The sequence below is a fragment of the Heptranchias perlo genome, chromosome 20 (genome assembly GCF_035084215.1).
Source record: "Heptranchias perlo isolate sHepPer1 chromosome 20, sHepPer1.hap1, whole genome shotgun sequence".
NCBI lineage: Eukaryota > Metazoa > Chordata > Chondrichthyes > Hexanchiformes > Hexanchidae > Heptranchias > Heptranchias perlo.
Window position 1 is genome coordinate 23974731 of NC_090344.1, and position 22523 is coordinate 23997253.

Here is a 22523-nt window from a genome sequence, read left to right on the forward strand (position 1 = left end):
CTTGCTGATGCTCGATACCGCCGATTGGAGCAAAGTATTTAATATATTCAAGGAGCGGCAACCCAAATCAAGATTTCTCTGCTGGTCGTGGAGCAGCTTGGAGGCGAGTGTGAGGCGGGAACTGTGAAGGGCGATTTACAAACAGCAAACGAGGAATTAGCTCAACTGGCAGAGCGGTCACTTGGCATGTGAGAAGTAGTGGGATCGTTGATTATATTCTCCACTCACCGATTGTCTTGGTGCAATTATACAGAAAGAAGAGTGTTGTCAGCGAGTCCATAGCCCATGTACTTCCTAAACTTTACTGTGTGTTTGAGTACAGAGAGGTCAAGGGGCAGAACATCTTTTGATGGGCTGCAGTCAGCAAAAGTTCTTGATTTTGCTCTGCAGCAAAGATGGAAAGCTGATGCCTTCTCTGAAGATTGAATTCAGGACCCTCAGATTATGACACTGATGCACTGCTTGCTGCACTGAGATGGCACTTACCAGGTCTGGATCCAGGCAGCACCACCAAGTTGGACAGTTTGCAAGGTATTGAAAGCAATAAAATAATGTACAGTTTGCAAAAAAATTCCCAAACCAAGTAGGAATCGAACCTCTTGCTTTCTAATCCATAATCATATGCGTTATCCATTGCACCACTAGTCACAATTATAGTGAGGAAGTAGCATTGTGAGGCAGTGAGCATGGCAGAGGTACTAAATAAATACTTTCCATCTGTCTTCACCAAGGAAGAAGATGCTGCCAGAATGTCAGTAAAGGAAGATGTAGTTAAGATACTGGATTGGCTAAAAATTCATAAAGAGGAGGTACTTGAAAGGCTGGCTGTACTTAAAGTAGAAACGTCACCTGGTCCGGATGGGATGCATCCTCGGTTAGTGAGGGAAGTAACGGTGGAAATTGCAGAGGTACTGGCCATAATCTTCCAAACATCCTTAGATATGGGGGTGATGCCAGAGGACTGGAGAATTGCAAATGTTACACCCTTGTTCAAGAAAGGGTGAAAGATAAAACCCAGCATCCACAGACCAGTCAGTTTAACCTCGGTCGTGGGGAAAGTTCTAGCAACGATAATCCGGGATAGAATTAGCAGTAACTTGGACAAGTATTAGGGAAAGCTAGCACGGATTTGTGAAAGGCAAATTGTGTTTAACTAACTTGATAGAGTTTTTTGATAAGGTAGCAGAGAGGGTCGATGAGGGCAATGCAGTTGATGTGGTGTGTTTGGACTTTCAAAAGGCGTTAGATAAAGTGCCGCATAATGGGCTTGTCATCAATATTAAAGCCCATGGAATAAAAGGGGCAGTAGCAGCATTGATACAGAATTGGCTCAATAACAGGAAACAGAGAGTCGTGGTGAACAGTTGTTTTTCGGAATGGAGGGAGGTGGGCCGTGGTGTTCCCCATGGGTCGGTGCTGGGACCACTGCTTTTCTTGATATATATTAATGACTTGGACCTGGGTATACAGGGCACAATTTCCAAACTTGAAAGTGCAGTGAACAGTGAGGATAATAAACTGTGAGGAGGAGAGTGATTTACTTCAAGAGGTTCCCAATTCGATTCAGAAATGCAGTGGATCCGTGGCTCTAATGCAGGCGGACACCCTAAATGGGAAGATATGGAGGAAAAATTCGGATAAATGAGATGGTGGCCGGGTATGAGACGGGATATTAAAGATCTTGTGGTGGGATGTGTGATTGGTGCTCGGTGGATGGGATGCCAATCAACCGGGCTGCTTTGTCCTGGATGGTGTCGAGCTTCTTGAGTGTTGTTGGAGCTGCACTCATCCAGGCAAGTGGAGAGTATTCCATCATACTCCTGACTTGTGCATTGTAGATGGTGGAAAGGCTTTGGGGAGTCAGGAGGTGAGTCACTTGCTGCAGAATACCCAGCCTCTGACCTGCTCTTGTAGCCACAGTATTTATATGGCTGGTCCAGTTAAGTTTATGGTCAATGTTGACCCCCAGGATGTTGATGGTGGCGGATTCGGTGATGGTAATGCCGTTGAATGTCAAGGGGAGATGGTTAGACTCTCTCTTGTTGGAGATGGTCATTGCCTGGCACTTGTCTGGCGCGAATGTTGCTTGCCACTTATCTGACCAAGCCTGGATGTTGACCAGGTCTTGCTGCATGCAGGCACGGACTGCTTCATTATCTGAGGGGTTGGGAATGGAACTGAACCCTGTGCAATCATCAGTGAACATCCCCATTCCTGACCTTATGATGGAGGGAAGGTCATTGAAGAAGCAGCTGAAGATGGTTGGACCCAGGAGCTCTTGCAGCAATGTCCTGGGGCTGAGATGATTGGCCTCCAACAACCACTACCATCTTCCTTTGTGCCAGGTATGACTCCAGCCACTGGAGAGTATTCCCCCGATTCCCATTGACTTCAATTTTGCTGTTCAATTTTGTCCCCCATAATGAAAATTGGAACTATGTGAGCTACCTTCTAATCTCAGGGGACTATCGCTGACTCTATTGAGCTGTTGAGGATACAGGCAAGGGGCTCACAGAGCACCCGTCCCATCTCTTTAAACACCCGGGGGTGAATATCATCTGGACCTGGAGCTAAACCTATTTTAAGATTTCATATTTTATCCAAGATCACGTCCATTTCTATTTTAATATTTATGATGTTATTGTTGACAGCACATCCCACAGCTGGAATCTGAGCATCATCTACAGGAGTGTAGACTGATGAGAAATAGTCATTTAACAGCTCTGCCATAGCCTGGGAATCTGCCCTGAACTGTCTTTCAGTGGCCCTAAACCATCTTTAATGGTCTTCTGAATCCTGACGTAGCTGGAAAGGCGTTTGCTATTATTAGCACATTTGTGCACCATCTTCTTTTCAAAGATCTCTGAGCTTCTCTAATGGCTGCTTGTGTCTCCCTCGATTGTGGGTGATATTTGTCCCAATTCTCCTGTCAACTGAATTCATCCTGATCTGACTGTAAGACAGTTCGGGGAGTCAAGAATCATTCACCGCTAGACCCACACTGACAAGTAAAACCCCAGACGGTTCCTTAGTAAGGATTCCTCTGGTACCTCAGCATATATTTGTCAGCTATCTTGCAGTCCACTCCTGGAGGCCCCACTCCCTGAGCCTGCAACCTTCAGCAGGGTCAGTGGTGGAGTTCCGCAGTGGGAGTGATCCCAGAGTAACTGTCGGGATCGCCCCCATCCTGTGGATGGTCCGCTTCGTGTATTTTTAGTGATCCTGGTGTCTAACACGCACACAGCAATAAAACCATGAATTCTGGAAACACACTGCAGGTCCTTCTTTATCTGGAGATCGAATGACTGTTGTATAATTGTACCAGCAGTTAACAGGCTCCTGTGAACTCCTCCCTCTGCTATTTTGATGCAGACTTTAAATCATTTATTTTTAACGGGTTTATTTTAAATGAGTTAACGCCTGCCTTAAATAGTAGACTCAGGACTGTCACACAAACAGGTTAAATCTTCATAGAATAATTACCACAGTCATTTTTAGACTGGACTCCGCACGGCGACTTTGCTGTCAGTGAAGAGAGATGAGAAAGACCAAAGTGCCGTTTGCCCCTCTCAGTGTGGCCCTGAAGGACTGTGTCCAGGCTGAAGTTCTGCTCCCCCCAGATTGTCCTTTCTGAGCTCCAGTCAGGTGATGCTGAACAGTCAGGTGGGAAAGACTAAAATCTACAACAAGGTGTTTAAAACAAATCTGATTTATTTAATAGATATCCAGAATATTAAACTCCAGCCCAGTTATAGGGGTTATTGACATCAGAAGAAACAAACCCTAACTGTCAGAATGAACATGGTTCAGTCCTGGATGTGATTAACAGCAGAATCCAACCCCTGCAGTCAAATGTGAACTCGCTGGTGTCTCAGCACGTGTGATGACTGAGTGAATCCCTTCCCACACACGGAGCAGGTGAACAGTCTCTCCCCAATGGGCATGTGTTGATGTGTCAGCAGTTCATTTCTGCTTTTAAAGCTCTTCTCACAGTCAGTGCATTAACAGGTCACTCAATAGTGTGAACAAGTTAATGTTTCAGAAGGTGGGATGATCGAGTGAATCCCTTCCCACACACGGAGCAGGTGAACGGTCTCTCCCCAATGGGCATGTGTTGATGTCTCAGCAGTTCGTTTCTGATTTTAAATCTCTTCCCAAAGTCAGAACATTTAAAGGTCTTTCATCAGTGTGAACTCGCTGGTGTCTCAGCAGGGTGGATGACCGAGTGAATCCCTTCCCACACACGGAGCAGGTGAACGGCCTCTCCCCAGTGTGAGTGCGCTGGTGTGTCAGCAGATAAATTTTGCTTTTAAATCTCTTCTCACACTCAGAACATTTAAAAGGTCTCTCATCGGAGTGAACTCGCTGGTGTGACAGAAGGTTGGATGACCGAGTAAATCTCTTCTCACACAAGGTACAGGTGAACGGCCTCTCCCCTGTGTGACTGCGTTGGTGTCTCACCATTTCGTTTCTGATTTTAAATCTCTTCTCACAGTCAGGACATTTAAAAGGTCTCTCATCAGTGTGAACTTGCTGGTGTGACAGAAGGTGTGATGAATGAGTGAATCTCTTCTTACACACAGAGCAGATGAACGGCCTCTCCCCAGTGTGAACTCGCTGGTGTGTCAGCAGAGTGGATGACCGAGTGAATCCCTTCCCACACACGGAGCAGGTGAACGGCCTCTCCCCAGTGTGAGTGCGTTGGTGCGACAGCAGATTCCTTTTGCTTTTAAACCTCTTCTCACAGTCAGAACATTTAAAAGGTCTCTCATCAGTGTGAACTCGCTGGTGTCTCAGCAGGGTGGATGACCAAGTAAATCCCTTCCCACACACGGAGCAGGTGAACGGCCTCTCCCCAGTGTGAGTGCGTTGGTGTCTCAGTAGTTCGTTTCTGATTTTAAATCTCTTCCCACAGTCAGAACATTTAAAAGGTCTCTCATCAGTGTGAACTTGCTGGTGTTGCACAAGGTATGATGAATGAGTGAATCCCTTCCCACACACGGAGCAGCAGAACGGCCTCTCCCCAGTGTGAACTCGCTGGTGTGCCAGCAGGATGGATGACCGAGTGAATCTCTTCCCACACACGGAGCAGGTGAACGGCCTCTCCCCAGTGTGAGCGCGTTGGTGTGTCAGCAGATGACTTTTGCTTTTAAACCTCTTCTCACAGTCAGAACATTTAAAAGGTCTCTCATCAGAGTGAACTCGCTGGTGTTGCAGAAGGTGTGATGACTGAGTGAATCTATTCTTACTCACGGAGCAGGTGAATGGGCTGTCCCCAGTGTGAACTCGCTGGTGTGATAGAAGCTGAGATGACCGAGTGAATCCCTTCCCACACACGGTGCAGATGAACGGTCTCTCCCCAGTGTGAATGCGTTGGTGTGTCAGCAGATTACTTTTGCTTTTAAACCTCTTCTCACAGTCCGAACATTTAAAAGGTCGCTTATCAGAGTGAAATCGCTGGTGCATCAGGAGGCTGTCTGACTGAGTGAATCCCTTCCCACACACGGAACAGGTGAACGGCCTCTCCCCAGTGTGATTGCGTCGATGAATTTCCAGCAGTGAAGGGTAATTGAATCCCTTCCCACAGTCCCCACATTTCCACGGTTTCTCCGTGGTCCGGGTGACCTTGTGTCTCTCCAGGTTGGACGATCAGTTGAAGCCTCGTCCACACACACAACACGTATACAGTTTCTCCCCGCTGTGAATGGTGTGATGTTTTTTCAGGCTATGTAACTGGTTAAAGCTCTTTCCACAGTCAGTGCACTGGAACACTCTCACTCGGGTGTGTGTGTCTTGGTGCTTTTCCACTCACACTGATGTTTGAAATCTTCTCCCAGAGATAGAACAGACAAACATTTCTCCTTCCACATTCAAAGGCCGATGATATTCAGGTCCTGATGAATCGAGTGACTCTGTCAGATCTTGACGTGGTCTTTGGTTTGAGTTTCCTGTCTGCAAATCCTCCCCTTCTAATAACCTGTGAAAGGAGATTATAAAAGTTATCACTGTAAGTACAGGATAAAAATTCAGATCAGATAACTCGTCGTTCTATGGAACATTCTTTCCTCTCTTATTCCTCAAAGCTGTAAATCCCCGTCCCACTAACTCTCCCTCCTCGCTGTGCTGAAATCCAAACCCATCAAATCATCTTTCAGTGGTACTAAACCATGAGTGAAAGGGTGAGAGAGTGAATGTGAGAGAGTGAGTGTGAGAGAGTGAGTGTGAGAGTGTGACTGTGAGAGAGTGAATGTGAGAGAGTGAATGTGAGAGAGTGAATGTGAGAGAGTGAATGTGAGAGAGTGAATGTGAGAGAGTGAGTGTGAGAGTGTGACTGTGAGAGAGTGAATGTGAGAGAGTGAATGTGAGAGAGTGAATGTGAGAGAGTGAATGTGAGAGAGTGAATGTGAGAGAGTGAATGTGAGAGAGTGAATGTGAGAGAGTGAATGTGAGAGAGTGAATGTGAGTACAGCAGTGGGCTCAATGTGGAGAATGAAGTGGGGCAGGTGGAGCATGTTTCAGTGGGGCAGCAGTGATCATAATCTCATTAGGTTTAGAACAGTTATGGAAAAGGACAAGGGACAGTCAAATGTGAAAATTCTTAACTGGAGGAGGGCTAATTTCATGAGTTAAAAAGGGATCTTGTCCAGGTGAATTGGTATCAAAAATTGGCAACAAAACAGTAATTGAACAATGGGAGGCCTTCGAGGAGGAGTTGGTTTGGTCGAGAGTAGACCGATTCCCACGAGGAGGAAAGGAATAGCATCCAAAGCTAGAGCTCCCTGGATGACGAAAGAAAAAGAGATCACCATTTCTTCTTCATTTTCCGATGCTCCCTGAATGATCACCATTTCTCCTTCATTTACAGACTCCCCCTGACTGATCACCATTTCTCCTTCATTTACCGATGCTCCCTGACTGATCACCATTTCTCCTTCATTTACAGACTCTCGCTGACTGATCACCATTTCTCCTTCATTTACAGACTCCCCCTGACTGATCACCATTTCTCCTTCATTTACCGATGCTCCCTGACTGATCACCATTTCTCCTTCATTTACAGACGCTCCCTGACCGATCACCATTTCTCCTTCATTTACAAACGCTCCCTGAGAAGTCCCAGTTTACACCGCGCAGGCGCGGGGCCGCGGCCTTTTGTTGAGAGTTGGTCCGGAACGAAACGGGAGAAACCGGAAACCGGCGGGTAGTGAGGGGGGATAATGTTCACTGTTTTATATTCGGGTCTGGGGCCGCACTCGGGGTTTGTGAAGCCTGAGCCTGGGCCTGAGCCCGGACCCGGGCCCCGGGGTTTATTGATCCTCTTGCTCCGATCCTCTCACCTGCACCGAACGCGCTCCTCCCGCAGCCTCGACTGACCGCGCATGCTCAGGACACGCTGCCCGATAATGAGTCAGACTGCGCCTGCGCGCTGTGCTCCACTGATTCAGATAGGGCACAATCTGCAACGCGCTGCATGCTGGGTGATGCAGCCGCCATTAATGATCTTAATATCAGGCCGAAAAGCAAAGACATTGGATGCAGAGAGAGCGCGTATGGATCAAGAATAATAAAATAAACTGAAACCCCAGCTCTTTGTGCCATTTAAACCGGCACAAACACACAGTGTAGAGGCACCACCACTTTGGTGAACTCCAGAAAATATTTTTTAAGGTAACTTTTATTAATTTCGTGTTATTAAATGTTGCAACTGACGGGTTCAATTAATGTTTATTTTCGAACTGCACCTGAGGATGTCAGTCTCAACACTAATCCCGCCCTGGTGATTAAGGAGAGTTCCAGACCAAAAGGAGGAGCGGAAATTGACTGGAGGGGTGAGGGGTGAGTTGATCCTCCAACCAATCGGAGTGTGTGAGGGGTGGGAGTTGCGGCACCGAATGGGCGGTCTCAGCCCAGACGTCCCTCATTGTCTGAAACATAATTTTTAAAACCTAATTTATCTTAAACTCCAGGAGACAACTCGACCTTTCTGTTGCGTCTTGAAACAGATGAAACCAGATGAGGTGGAGCAAACATTTCAACATTTGTTAGAAAAACACATTAATTAAGAACAGCCAACATGGATCATTTGAGATAACTCAAGTCTGCTGATAAAGGAAATGCAGTGAATGTTGTGCCCATTGATTGCGAAAGGGTGTTTGGTGAGATGACGGACAGGAGGCTTGTTGATAAAATTAATACTTACCGTATTAAAGGGAATGAGGCAATTTGGATCGGAAGTTGTGTAAAGGACAGAAAACAGAGAGTAGTGGTTAATGGATGTTCTTCAGACTGGTGGGATGTAAACAGTGCTGTCCCCCAGGGTTAGTGTTGGGACCATTGCTCTTCTCAATATAGAGAATGTTCTGAGCTTGGGTATGTGGGACACAAGGTGACAATTTCTAGATGACGCCAAAATTGGGGCAACTGTGAAGGAGTGTCAGTGACTTCATTGTGACGTCCACGGGATAGTAAATGGGCCAGGTGGAATTTAATGCAGAGAAATGTGACGTTATGCGTTTTGAGAGGAAGAAAAATGAGATGAAATGTGCACTAAATGGTCAAAGTTTTAAAGTAGAGGAGCGGGGAGACTGAGGGGTGGAAGGTTCTAACCAATGCATTGTCTTATTAATTAACAAGTCTGAGAGTCAGCAACATTAAAGCCTCATTAAGAAATATATGAGCAAACTCTCTTCCCTCGACCATACCAGAGTAAACATGCAAATCCCCCGTGTCGACCAGATCAGTCCTCTGGATGGAACCACGGACGCCCTGAGCTTGATCTCCGGTGTCTCCAGTCCAAACTGCCCCTTACATCAGTCGCCCCTCACTTTTACACCCTGTTGTGATCCATGTCTGTCAGTGAAGCTGGAACTTCCCTAATCTGTGGTTTACAAGGACACATTGCTTGGTTCCCAGCAGTTACTTTTCTTCAGTCGTGTTCTCATGAACCATAAACTACCCTGTTTACTGTTAATTAGAATCATAGAATCATAGAAAATTTATGGCACAGAACGAGGCCATTTGGCCTTACGTGTCTGCGCCAGCCGAAAATGAGCCACCCAGCCGAATCCCACTTTCCAGCACTTGGTCCATAACCTTGTAGGTCACGGCACGTCAGGTGCATATCCGGGTCCCTTTTAAATGAGTTGAGGATTCCTGCCTCGACCACCCTTTCAGGCAGTGACTTCCAGACACCAACCACCCTCTGGGTGAAAAATGTTTTCATCAGGTCCTCAATAATCCTTCTACCAATCACTTTAAATCTATGCCCTGCCCCTTGTTTACTGACCTCTCTGCTAAGGGAAATCAGTCCTTCTTATCCACTCTATCTCGGCCATACATAAATTTGTACACCTCAATTAAATCACTCCTCAGCCTCCTCTGTTTCAAAGAGAACAATCGCAGCCTATAAATCTTTCTTCATAGCTAAAATTATCCAGTCCTGGCAACCTCCTCGTAAATCTCCCCTGTACCCTCTCTAGTGAAATTAAACCCTTCCTGTATTGTGGTGACCAGAACTCTACACAGTACTCAAGTTGTGGACTAAACATTGTTTAATACAGTTCCAGCATAACCTCCCTGGTCTTATATTCTCTGGCGTGGCTAATAAAGGAACGTATTCCACATGCCTTCTCAACCACCATATCGACCTGTCATGCTACCTTCAGGGATCTGTGCACATGCATTCCAAGGTCCCTCACGTCTTCTACACCATTCAGTATCCTCCCATTTATTTGTGCTCCCTTGCCTTATTTGCCGGCCCCAAATTCATTACCTCACACTTCTCCGGATTGAATTCCATTTACCACTTTTCCGCCTCCCTGACCAGTCCATTGATATCTTCCTTCACTTTCCTCCTCACTATCAACCATCCGGCCAATTTTGTATCATCTGCAAACTTCTTGATCAAGCCCCCTAAATTTAAGTCCAAATCATTAATAAACATCACAAAAAGCAAGGGACCGTGTACTGAGCTCTGCGGAACCCCACTGGAAACAACCTTCCAGTCATAAAAACACCAGTCGATCATCACCCTTTTCTTCCTGCCACTGAGCCAATTTTGGATCCATCTTGCAACTTTGCCTTGGATCCCATGAGATTGTACTTTTTTGACCAGTCTGCCATGTGCAATCTTGTCAAAACTCTTGCTAAAATCCATGTAGACTACATCAAATACATTACCCTCATCGACTCTCCTTGTTACCTCCTCAAAAAATTCAATCAAGTTAGTCAGACACGACCTTCCCACAACAAATCCACGCTGACTGTCCTTGATTACTCCGTGCCTTTCTAAGTGATGGTTTATCCTGTCCCTCAGAATTGATTCTTAAACTTGCCCACCAACGAAGTTAGACTGACTGGCCTGTAATTACTCGATCTGTCCCTCGGTCTCTTTTTAAACAATAGTACAACATTAGCAGTCATCCAATCCTCCAGCACCACGCCTGTATCCACTCAATATTGGAAAATGATGGTTAGAGCCTCCGTTATTTCCTCCCTTGCTTCTTATAACACTCTGCGATACATTTCATCCCTCTCTGATGATTTATCTACTTTCAAAGATGCTGAACCCCTCAATGCTGCTTCTCTCACTAAGTTTATCGCATCCAATATTTCACACTCCTTCTCCTAAACTACAACGTCTGCACCATCCCTCTCTTTTGTGAAGACGGAAGCAAAGTGTTCATTAAGAACCATACCTACATCATCCGCCTCCACACTTAGGTTCCTTTCTTGGTCTCTAAAAGTCCCTACTCTTCCCTTCATTATCCTCTTGTTCTTAATGTATTTATTAAACATCTTTGGATTTTCCTTGATTTAATTTGCCAATATTTTTTGATTCCCTCTCTTTGGTTTCCTAATTTCCTTTTTAATTTCACCCCTGCACTTTTTATACTCCTCTAGGCTTTCTGTATTATTGAGCTCTCGGTGTCTGACATGAGCTTTCCTTTTCTGCCTTATCTTACCCTGTATGCTGCTTGACATCAGGAGATAAAATTTTATATTCATTGAATAATCATCACACATTACAATCTGATCTACTATATTGCTCACTCTGGTTTAGGTTTACATTATGGTTAATAACAGAAAAAGTCCTGTTCCTTCCCCTTATCGGATTAGAGATTCCAACTAGCCGATTCTGTGGAATGGAATGTCTGATTAGTGTTGCCATGACGACCTGCCTGCAGTCAAGCGCCTGTTTGAGTTTCTAACTCAGATTAAACTTCTCTTTCCCATAATACACATTATATCAGACATTTAATGTCAATGTATTTTAGCCATGTTATGTTAATATTTCTAAAGCCTGCAAAGTGTTCAGATACACAAACCTTTAAAAGTGGGAGGTCAAGTTGATCAAGTGGTTGAAAAAATTCATGTGATCCTCGGTTTTACAAATAGGGGTATAGAGCACAAAAGGACAGAGGCCATGTAAACCTGTACAAGTTATTGGTTAGGCTGCGGTTAGAATATTGTGTCAAGTTTTGGGGATCTTACACGAGGGAAAATGTCAAGGCCATGGAGAGAGTGCAGAAGAGATTCACTGAAATGTGAAATATCAGTGACGAGAGACTTTAGTTATGAGGAGAGACTGGAGAAACTGGGACTCTTTTCATAGATCAAAGAACGGTAAGGGGAGATCTCAGGGTAGTGTTCAAAATTTGATTATGGGCATTGTCTAAATGTGTTAGGGACACTCAATGTCTCCTAATGTCTGTGTACAGGCGAGGAGCAGATGGGTTTATCTTATCATCTTCTGGTTAAATGTTGTTCTCATCGAGGTGAGCACCCAGTGTCAACACTCTCCACTCAGGTACAGCATGGGTTGGATACAGACTAAAGATCCTCTACACTGTACCATCAAACACTCCCAGGACAGGTACAGCACGGGTTACATACAGAGTAAAGCTCCCTCTACACTGTACCATCAAACCCTCCCAGGACAGGTACAGCACTAGTTAGATACAAAGTTGAGATCCTCTCTACTTTGCCTACTTTGCCATTAAACACTCCGAGGGCAGGTACAGCAGGGGTTACATATACTGTACCACAAAACCCTCATAGGGCAAGTACAGCACGGGTTAGATACAAAATAAAGCTCCCTCTACTTTGTCCCATCAAACACTCCTGGGGCAGGTACAGCACGGGTAAGATACAGAGTAAAGCTCCCTCATCACTGCCCTATCAAACACACCCAGGATAACGACAGCACAGGTTAGACACAGAGTAATGCTCCCTCTACACTGTCGCATCAAACTCTCCCAAGGCAGGGACAGCGCGGGTTAGATACAGAGTAAAGCTCTCTCCACACCCTCTACACTGTCCCATCCAACACTCACAGACCTTACTGAGCAGGGTTTCTAGGCACTGCAGTGATGTCTTAAACCAGTGCCATTCAGCCCATCTGGTCCTGTCCGTGTCCCTTTTAAGGTGGAGAGCTGGGACATCTTTTCTCAAAACAAAACCCACCTGTTCATAGTGAGAATCCCAGGGGAAGGGTCAAGGTCCAGAGTGTGGAATGCCTGTATAAAATGCCGGCTTTTTTAAAGTCATGACGCTGATCAAAGTCTGCGTGAAGTTTTCTTGCCATTTGTGTCAAGATTTGGAAAAGACCTGCTGCCTGACACTTTAAATATTGCACAGCTTTAAAAGTAGCTCACAGTGTCCGAAGAGGCAGTGATATCATTAGGTTTTTATGTATCTCCTTGTGCTCCATCTCCTTAACAACACTAGCTGATCACAGCAATGTTTTCATCAAATGGAATCCCAGTGTGAAAAATTGCACAATTTCACAGCGAAGCAACATAGGCAAGATTGGTGGGAGATGCGACTGGAGATAATGGGCCTGGGGCAGTGAGAACATCTCTTTGCATTAAGATATTCAGTATCCGAAGATGCAGGGAGATGAGGCCGTTGTGTCTATTTATCCTGGTGTCTGCAAAATCCATCGTCTCTCAACACCCAGCATCATTCTCCCCCTTTCCTGCTTTCCAGTTAAAGTTTTTTTCTCGTTAAGTCGCAGTATTTGCTTTGAACATCTAATTCACCGGCATCTGGAGGAGCAGAGGAAGCTGGAGATAAAGTAATGACAGAAACAGAAGGAGGTGGCTCGTGATGGCAGAATCTTGTGTGTGTCATTTGCTTCAAGTGAGACATGACAGTCCTGCGTTGCCTTGCACCTTTCCCAGGAGCTGCACTGATTCGGTGCGTGCGTTTTGGAAATGGAAACAGTTACACCAGCAGCTTGTGGTAATATTTCCCCTCACTGTCCATTTCATGTACCTGCCTACCCGCACTTGGTGCTGTCGTTGTCTGAACAAGTCTTTCATGTTCAAACAGCAAATTCCATTTTGTGCGAGCAACTTGTCTGGGACGAAAGTGACGTGAGTTTCAAAGGTACAAGTCGGAAAGGCAGCGTTGGTCTGCTTGCTTGAATGAAAATTGCAGCGGATTCGCTGGTGGTCCAGTGCTGAGGATTCGGCGCTCTCGCCGCCGCGCCACCATGTTTGATTCCCGATCAGGGAACTTGACTTTCCTGGTGTTGTTCAAAATAGCACCAACCAAATTCCCCCGACTGAGCACAAAGCTCGCTCCTGATCAGCATGAGCAATTTCACCGCTCCTGCCTGAACAGCCAGCAGCCCATCATTCTTCAATTTTACAACCCATAAGAGCGATACACAATGCACTTTCTTGCCTTCTGTAAAATGCCTCCTGTTCGAAAGTCGTGCCGCTGATCAAAGTGTGCATGAAGTTTTCTTGCCATTTCTGTCATGATTTGGAAAAGATCTGCTGCCTGACACTTTAAATGTTGGCGACCTTGGAAAGGTGCAAGGCAACGCAGGTGTGTCATGTCTCACTTGAAGCAATTGACACACACAAGATGGGCGGAACAGTGGCAAATGGAATTTAACCCGGAAAAGTGCGAGGTGATGCACTTTGGAGGGACTAACAAGGCAAGGGAATACACAATGAATGGGAGGACCCTAGGCAAGACAGAGGGTCAGAGGGATCTTGGTGTGCAAGTTCACAGATCCCTGAAGGCGGCGGAACAGGTAGATAAGGTGGTAAAGAAGGCATATGGGATACTTGCCTTTATTAGCCGAGGCATAGAATATAAGAGCAAGGAGGTTATGATGGAGCTGTATAAAACACTGGTTAGGCCACAGCTGGAGTACTGTGTGAAGTTCTGGTCGCCGCACTACAGGAAGGATGTGATCGCTTTGGAGAGGGTGCAGAGGAGATTCACCAGGATGTTACCAGGGCTGGAGCGCTTCAGCTATGAAGAGAGACTGGGAAGATTGGGTTTGTTTTCCTTGGAGCAGAGGAGGCTGAGGGGGGACATGATTGAGGTGTACAAAATTATGAGGGGCACAGATAGGATGGATACTAAGGAGCTTTTTCCCTTCGTTGAGGGTTCTATAACAAGGGGACATAGATTCAAGGTAAAAGGCAGGAGGTTTAGAGGGGATTTGAGAAATAACTTTTTCACCCAGAGGGTGGTTGGAGTCTGGAACTCACTGCCTGAAAGGGTTGTGGAGGCAGGAACCCTCACAACATTCAAGAAGCATTTGGATGAGCACTTGAAATGCCATAGCATACAAGGCTACGGACCAAATGCTGGAATATGGCATTAGAGTGGACAGGGCTGATGGCCGGCGTGGACACCATGGGTCGAAGGGCCTCTCTCCGTGCTGTATAACTCTATGACTCTATGACTCTCTGACCTTTAACTGTAGCTCACAGTGTTCGAACAGTCACTGTTATCATTGGCCTTTGATGTATCTTCTTGCACTCCATTTCCTGAACAACACCAGCTGATCACAGCATCGCTTTCTTCAAGTTGAATCCCAGTGTGAAAAAATGAACAATTTCAAAGCTAAGCAACGTGTGCAAGATTGGAAGAAGAGTGCGAGAGGAGATAATTGGCTTGGATCAGTGATCTCTTGAGCATTCAGACATTCATTATCTGAAAGAAGCACGGAGATGATATTTTTGTCTTGATTTATCAGTGTGGAAAAGAAGCAGGGAGTTGAGATCCTTTTGTCCATTCATCCTGCAACAGACAAAATCCTTCGCCTCTCAATGCCCAGCATCTTTCTTTCCAACTCCTTGCTCTGCAGGGAAGTCTTGGTTTCATTAATTCTCAGTGTTTGCAGCAAACATCTAATTCACCTGGCAGATCTGGCCGTGTCTTCTAGTCAAACGTCATCCCATCGTGTTGACATCATGTTAGCAACTCAAGATAAGCTGTTTTATGTTGATGGAATGCATTCGAGCCAGTTTTATGGATCAATATATTGAGGAACCAACAAGGGAACGGGCTATTTTAGATCTAGTATTGTATAATGAGACAGGATTAATTAGAAATCTTATTGTAAATGATCCTCTGGCGAAGAATGATCATAATATGATAGAATTTCATATTGAGTTTGAGAGTGATGTCGTTAAGTCCGATACTAGGGTCTTAAAATTTAATCAAAACCAATAACGTTGTTATTAGAGGTGAGTTGGCTTAGGAGTTTGGGACATTAGATTAAAAATATGATGGTAGATAAGCAATGGCGAACATTTAAAGGAATAATTCATTATTCCTCAACAAAATTACATTCGTTTGAGGATTAAAAACTCCACCGGAGAAGTGGTGCAACCTTGGTTAACTGGAGAAATTAATGATAGAATTCGGTTAAAAGAGGCTCACAGTGTTGCCAAAATGAGTAGTAAGCCTGAGGATTAGGAGGGTTTTGGAAATCAGCAAAGGATGACCAAGAAATTGCTAAAATGGGAGAAAATAGAATGAGGGTAAACCAGCAAGAATTATAAAAATGGATTGTTAGAGCTTCTACAAGAGTGTTTTAAAGTAAGAGATTAGCGAAAGTAAACATGGGTCCCTTGGAGGCAGAGACTGGAGAATTTATAATGGAGAATAAGGAATGGCAGAGATGTAAACAAGTATTTGGTATCTGTCGTCACAGTCGATGACACAAAAATCATACCGGAACTATTGGGGAACCAAGGTTCAAATGAGAGTGAGGAACCTAAAGCAATTAATATTAGTAATGAAAAAGTACCGGATAAATTAATGGGACTAAAAGCTGACAAATTCATTGGCCCTGATGGCCGACATCCTAGGGTTTTAAAAGATTTGGCTGCAGAGAAAGTTGGTTTTATCTTCCAGAGTTCCCATGATTCTAGAAAGGTCCCCATGGATTGGAAGGTACCAAATGTAACCCCGCTAGTCAAGAAAGGAGGGAGAGAGAAAACAGGGAAATACAGGCCATTTGGCCTGAAAATAGTAGTAGGGAAATTGCGAGAATTTATTACTCGGGACTTGGTAAGAGGGCACTTAGAAAATCATAATATGGTTAGGCACATGCAACACGGTTTTATGAAAGGGAAATTGTGTATGGCAACTCTATTAGAGGTTTTGAGGGTGTAGATCGCAGGTACTTTAGTTCTGTCTTCACAAAGGAGGACAAAAATAACCTCCCGGAAATGTTAGGGTACCAAAGGTCTAGTGAGAGGGAGAAAATGAAGGAAATCAGTATTAGTAAAAAAAAATAGTGCTTGGGAAATTAATGGGGCTGAAAGCTGACAAATCCCCAGGGCCTGATAATCTACATCCCAGAGTACTAAAGGAAGTGGCCTTGGAAATAATGGATGCTTTGGTGGTCATCTTCCAAAATTCGATAGACTCTGGAACAGTTCCTCCAGATTGGAGGGTGGTAAATGTAACCCCACTATTTAAAAAAGGAGGGAGAGAAAAAAACAGGGAACTACCGACCAGTTAGCCTAACATCAGTAGTGGGGAAAATGCTGGAGTCCATTATAAAGGATGTGATAACAGAAAACTTGGAAGGCATTAACGGGATTGGACAGAGTCAGCATGGGTTTATGAAAGGGTTTGGGGATTTGTTGACGTACAGAAAACAGAAAGTCGGAATAAAGAGGTCATTTTCGGGTTGGCAGGTTGTAACTAGTGGGGTGCCGTGAAGATCAATGCTTGGGCCTCAGATATTTACAATCTATATTAATGACTTAGATGAGGGGACCGAGTGTAATGTATCCAAGTTTGCTGACGATACAAAACTAAGTGGGAAAGTAAGCTGTGAGGAGGACGCAAAGAGGATGCAAAGTGATACAGACAGGTTAAGCGAGTGGGCTAGAAGTTGGCAAATGAAGTATAAAGTGGGGAAATGTGAGGTTATTGACTTTGGTAGGAAGAATAGAAAAGCAGAATACATTTTAAAAGGTGAGAGATTAAGAAATGTTTGTATTCAGAGGGATTTGTGTGTGCTTGGACACGGATCACAGAAAGTTAACATGCAGATGCAGCAAGCAATTAGGAAAGCAAATGGTATGTTGGCCTTTATTGTGAGGTGGTTGGATTACAAAGATAAGGAAGCCTTGCTGTAATTATATAGGGCTTTGGTTGGACCGCATCTGGAGTACTGTGTGCAGTTTTGATCTCCTTACCTGCGGAACGATACACTAGCCTGAGCGTGGGTGTAACAAAGGTTCACTAGATTGATTCCTGGGATGACAAGGTCGTCCTGTGAGGAGAGATTGAGTAGAATGGGCCGATATTCTCTGCAGTTTGCAATAATGAGATAATCTAATTGAAACATGTTAAATTCTTAGAGGGCTTGACAGGTTAAATCCTAGGACGCTGTTTCCCCTAGCTGGAGAGTCTAGAACTAATGGTTATAATCTCTAGATAAGGGGCTGGCCATTTAGGACAGAGATGAGGAACAATTTCTTCACTGAGAGGGTTGTGAACCATTGGAATTCTCTACCCCAGAGGGCTGTGGATGCTGAGCCATTGGATAGATTCAAAACAGTGATAGATAGATTTTTGGACACGAAGGAAATTAAGGGATATGGGGATAGGCCGGGGAAGGAGAGTTGAGGTCGAAGATCAGCGATGACGTTATCAAATGGCCGAGCAGGCTCGAGGGACTGTCTGGCCAACTCTTTCTCCTTTCGCTGATGTTGGTCCGCTGGAAAAGCAGAACTTACCAGCTGTTTTAAAACTTTTAGCCTGAACAGGGACTTGAACCCTGGACCCTCAGATCACTACCTGGTTTAAAAGTCTGATGCTCTGCCGACTGAGCTATCCAGGCGCCCCGCTAAACTAGTTTCCATCATAGAGATTCATGGTGGGACTCTGAATTATCCCTGTCGAAGCCGAATTCGGGGGAATATCCCTTCCACAGAATTTTCAGCAACGTGTTGAGGAGAATCCTTGTTTCTGTTGAACATAATGTGAGAAACATGGACAGTGAACTCGTGATTTTGCAATTCTTCTTGTTTGTACAAAATGTCTTGTCATTCCTCAGCACCAATTAAAAAAAACACTTCACAAAATGGCTCAAAAGCTAAACTTGTTCCACACGGGAGCTGGAAAATGTCTCTCGACCTTTCAGCCGATCAACAATTGAAAGCTGAATAATTTCACCCGATACACCGTGACACCAGGCAGCAGATTTGCCTCCCCAATATTCCCTACACGACACTTCAAACCGATGAATACCAGCTTCACGGAAAGAAGAATTGTGTTTTTGGTTCTTTAGATTTAAAGATGTTGTGCCAGCCGCTTTACCATTTCAACTATCACCAATCGCCCTCTCTCCCTCCAATAAACAAATAAACTCTCACCTGCTGTTGCAAGACGGGAGGCCAGAGGAGCCTCAGTGCCCACATGGGGACATGAAGAAGTCGATGCGTTATGGAACCGGTTTTACCTTGAACTCCAGTCAAAATGTTGAGAAGGTTCAACTACTTTAGACGGCGCTGGAACTCACAACCTCGGCATTTCTCGAGCGTATAATTATTGTAGAAATAACGCGCGCTGACCGATTGCTCCACTGGAGCCGCGCACGGTCTGTGTCACCAGTGCTCCCATCAAACAGCTTCATCCTCGGTCTCTCAATTATCGCTTCCTGATCTTTCCCACACAGAAGCCTCCAACCAAGAGGCGATTCGTTAAACATCCGCAGCGACATTTAAAAGCCGTGGCACCTGAAACAAAACCCCAGACGATAAGAACTTTTAATTATATTATTATTATTAACTTAACGACAATTATGTTCATGCTACTTTGAGGATTTGGGGAAATTGGGATCTGAAACTGAGAAACTCTCTCTGGGATGTCGTTGATTGAAGAGATGGGCGTTATTTCATTTGGAAACCGAAGCTCGGAACTTTCTGATGCAAAAGTGTAACAGAAGATTGTGGTTAGTGGCAGTTGCGGGGGAGATCGAGAGGAGAGGGAGAAATGTCAAAGTCACAGCTGTGACAGCTCAAGTGCTCCGCTTATCTGTAATATTTAAAAAGTTATGTACAGTACAGGACAAACCAGTTTGGTATCGGTTATCAAAAATACTAAAAGTCCCGGGTTCAAAGGTGGATTTGTGAAGAGGGAACGGATTTAAACGCCAGACCGAAATCATTCCACATGAATCTGAAGCGTCTTGCGGAAAACGGCAGTGCGAACTGTTATGTTCGTGTCATGACTTGAAAGACCCTCCAATTACCGACAGTATCTTTGAACCAGTTGTGCAGCCAAACCGCGATAGAAGCCGCTTTGCATTCGTCAAACGTGTCGGTGACGATATTGGGATTGATAAGGGTCGATTTCAATTATTTGAAATCTCACCATGTGACCCGAAGATTGACGGCAGAATCGAGTTTTTCCTGTAAGTCCTGAATTGAAGGGAAAGACGCAACAAGCAGGTCGGAGAAATGAAGAGCAGAAAATGTGGATGAAACTTGCACGAGTGAAAATCCCTGTCTGTTGGAAGACTCAGTCCCCAGTGGTGGAGAGGATTGGGATTTCAAGCTGTCTCACAGCTCACACACACACACCATTGGCTCATTTAATCACCTTCAACAACTCGATTACATCATCACTTCATCTTCTATACACAAGGAAATACAAACTTTGTCCACGCAACCTGTCCGCATATTTTAAATATTTTAGCCCAGGTATCATTCTGGTCAATTCTGGTGAATCTGCACTGCACCCCCGCCAAAGCCAATATATCCTCCCTCAGGCGTGGTGTCCAGAACTGAATGCAGTACTCTAAATGTGGTCTCAGCAGAGTTTATGCAACTGTAACATTTTTTTTATTCGTTTATGGGATGTGGGCGTCGCTGGCAAGGCCGGCATTTATTGCCCATCCCTAATTGCCCTTGAGAAGGTGGTGGTGAGCCGCCTTCATGAATCGCTGCAGTCCGTGTGGTGAAGGTTCTCCCACAGTGCTGTTAGGAAGGGAGTTCCAGGATTTTGACCTGGAGACGACGAAGGGACGGCGATATATTTCCAAGTCGCGATGATGTGTGACTTGGAGGGGGACGTGCAGGTGGTGTTGTTCCCATGTGCCTGCTGCCCTTGTCCCTTTAGGTGGTGGAGGTTGCGGGTTTGGGAGGTGCTGTCGAAGAAGCCTTGGCGAGTTGCTGCAGTGCATCTGTGGATGGTACACACTGCAGCCACAGTGCGTCGGTGGTGAAGGGAGTGAATGTTTAGGGTGGTGGATGGGGTGCCACTCAAGCGGGCTGCTTTGTCCTGGATGGTGTCGAGCTTTTTGAGTGGTGTTGGAGCTGCACTCATCCAGGCAAGTGGAGAGTATTCCATCACACTCCTGACTTGTGCCTTGTAGATGGTTTTGGTGAGTGAGGAGGTCATTCACTCGCCGCAGAATACCCAGCCTCTGACCTGCTCTTGTAGCCACAGTATTTATGTGGATGGTCCAGTTATGTTTCTGGTCAATGGTGACCCCCAGAATGTTGATTGTGTTGGATTCGGCGATGGTAATGCCATTGAATATCAAGGGGAGGTGGTTAGACTCTCTCTTGTTGGATATGGTCATTGCCTGGCACTTGTCTGGCGCGAATGTTACTTGCCATTATAAGCCCAAGCCTGCATATTGTTCAAGTCTTGCTGCATGCAGGCACTGACTGCTTCATTATCTGAGGGGTTGCGATTGGAACTGAACACTGTGCAAACATCAGCGAACATCCCTATTTCTGACCTTATGATTGAGGGAAGGTCATTGATGAAGCAGTTGAAGATGGTTGGGCACTGGACACTGCCCTGAGGAACTCCTGCAGCAATGTACTTGGGCTGAGATTATTGGCCTCCAACAACCACTACCATCTTCCTTTGTGCTAAGTATGACTCCAGCCACTGTAGAGTTTTCCCTCTAATTCCCATTGATTTCAATTTTACTTGGGCTCCTTGATGCCACACTCGGTCAAATGCTAGCTTGATGTCAAAGACAGTCACTCTCACCTCACCTCTGGAATTCAGCTCTTTCGTCCATGTTTGCTCCAAGGTTGTAATGTGGTCTGGAGCCGAGTGGTCCTGGCGGAACCCAAACTGAGCATCGCTGAGCAGGTTATTGGTGAGTAAGTGCCACTTGATAGCACTGTCGACGACATCTTCCATCACTTTGCTGATGATTGAGAGTAGACTGATGGGGCGGTAATTGGCCGGATTGGATTTGTCCTGCTTTTTGTGGACAGGACATACCTGGGCAATTTTCCAATTTGTCGGGTAGGTGCCAGTGTTGTAGCTGTACTGAAACAGTTGGGCTAGAGGCGCAGCTAGTTCTGGAGCACAAGTCTTTAGCACTACAGCCGGGATGTTGTCGGGGCCCACAGCCTTTGCTGTATCCAGTGCACTCAGCCGTTTCTTGATATCACGTGGAGTGAATCGAATTGGCTGAAAACTGGCTTCTGTGATGGTGGGGATATCGGGAGGAGGCCGAGATGGATCATCCACTCGGCACTTCTTGCTGAAGTTGGTTGTTTGTGGAATCGTTTAGCTCTGTCTATATCATGTTGCTTCTGCTGTTCAGCATGTATATAACTTCCACCCTTTGTATTCCAGCTCCCTTGAGATAAAGGCCCACATTCCATTAGCCTTTTTAATTACTTTTGTACCTGTCCACCGATTTTTAGTGATTGCTGTACTTGGACCCCTAAATATCTCTGCTTCCCCACAGTTGCTTGCTTCTCTCCATTTACAAAATGCTCTTAATGATCTTGCTTAGGTCCAAAGTGGATGACCTCACATTTTCCCATATTGAAAGTTTGAACACGCTGGGGGTCTTATCTATAGAAATGAGAAGGCTGAGCATGACCTGAAATAGGACTTTAAGATTATGCAAGGGTTTGATAGGTCAGATGTAGATAAGGTGTTTGTACTTTGGGGGTAGGGACTCCAAAGCCTGGGGCTAATAATGTAAGATAGTGATTAATAAATCCATTATAACATTCAAGAGAACCATATTTACGCAGAGTCGTTAGAATGTTCATCTCGCTATCACAAGAAGTAGTTAAGGCGAAAAGCATGGATGCATTTACGGGGAAACGAGATAAACACATGGAGGAGAAAGGACTATTAGGGTTTGCTCCTCGGGTTAGATGAAGAGGAGTTGGAGGAGGCTCGTCTGCAGCATAAACATCGGTATAGTCTAGTTGGGCCCAATTGCCTGTTTCTGTGATGTACATTCTATGTAATTC

At 45.2% G+C, this 22523-nt stretch overlaps 1 protein-coding gene and 1 non-coding gene across 2 annotated transcripts; both read right to left on the minus strand.

Moving 5' to 3' along the window:
* Positions 1-3691: 3691 nt before the first annotated feature.
* Positions 3692-10797, minus strand: LOC137335980 (zinc finger protein 84-like). The gene is made up of 2 exons (XM_068001484.1): positions 10702-10797; positions 3692-5634 (listed from the first exon to the last, which is right to left on the minus strand). The coding sequence occupies exons 1-2, from the start codon at positions 10795-10797 to the stop codon at positions 4123-4125; spliced, it is 1608 nt and encodes a 535-aa protein (XP_067857585.1). The 3' UTR covers positions 3692-4122.
* A 7236-nt stretch (positions 10798-18033) lies between these two features.
* On the minus strand, positions 18034-18118 carry trnak-uuu (transfer RNA lysine (anticodon UUU)). The gene is given in 2 exon segments: positions 18034-18069; positions 18082-18118. It is a non-coding gene; the product is annotated as a tRNA-Lys (tRNA).
* Positions 18119-22523: the final 4405 nt, after the last annotated feature.

Coding starts and splice junctions, on each gene's coding strand:
- LOC137335980 (XM_068001484.1), bottom strand. CDS start 10,797: ATGTTTAATAAATACATTAAGAACAAGAGGATAATGAAGGGAAGAGTA. Junction 5,635..10,701: donor TAAGTGTGGAGGCGGATGAT/GTAGGTATGGTT, acceptor TCCAACCTGGAG/AGACACAAGGTCACCCGGAC.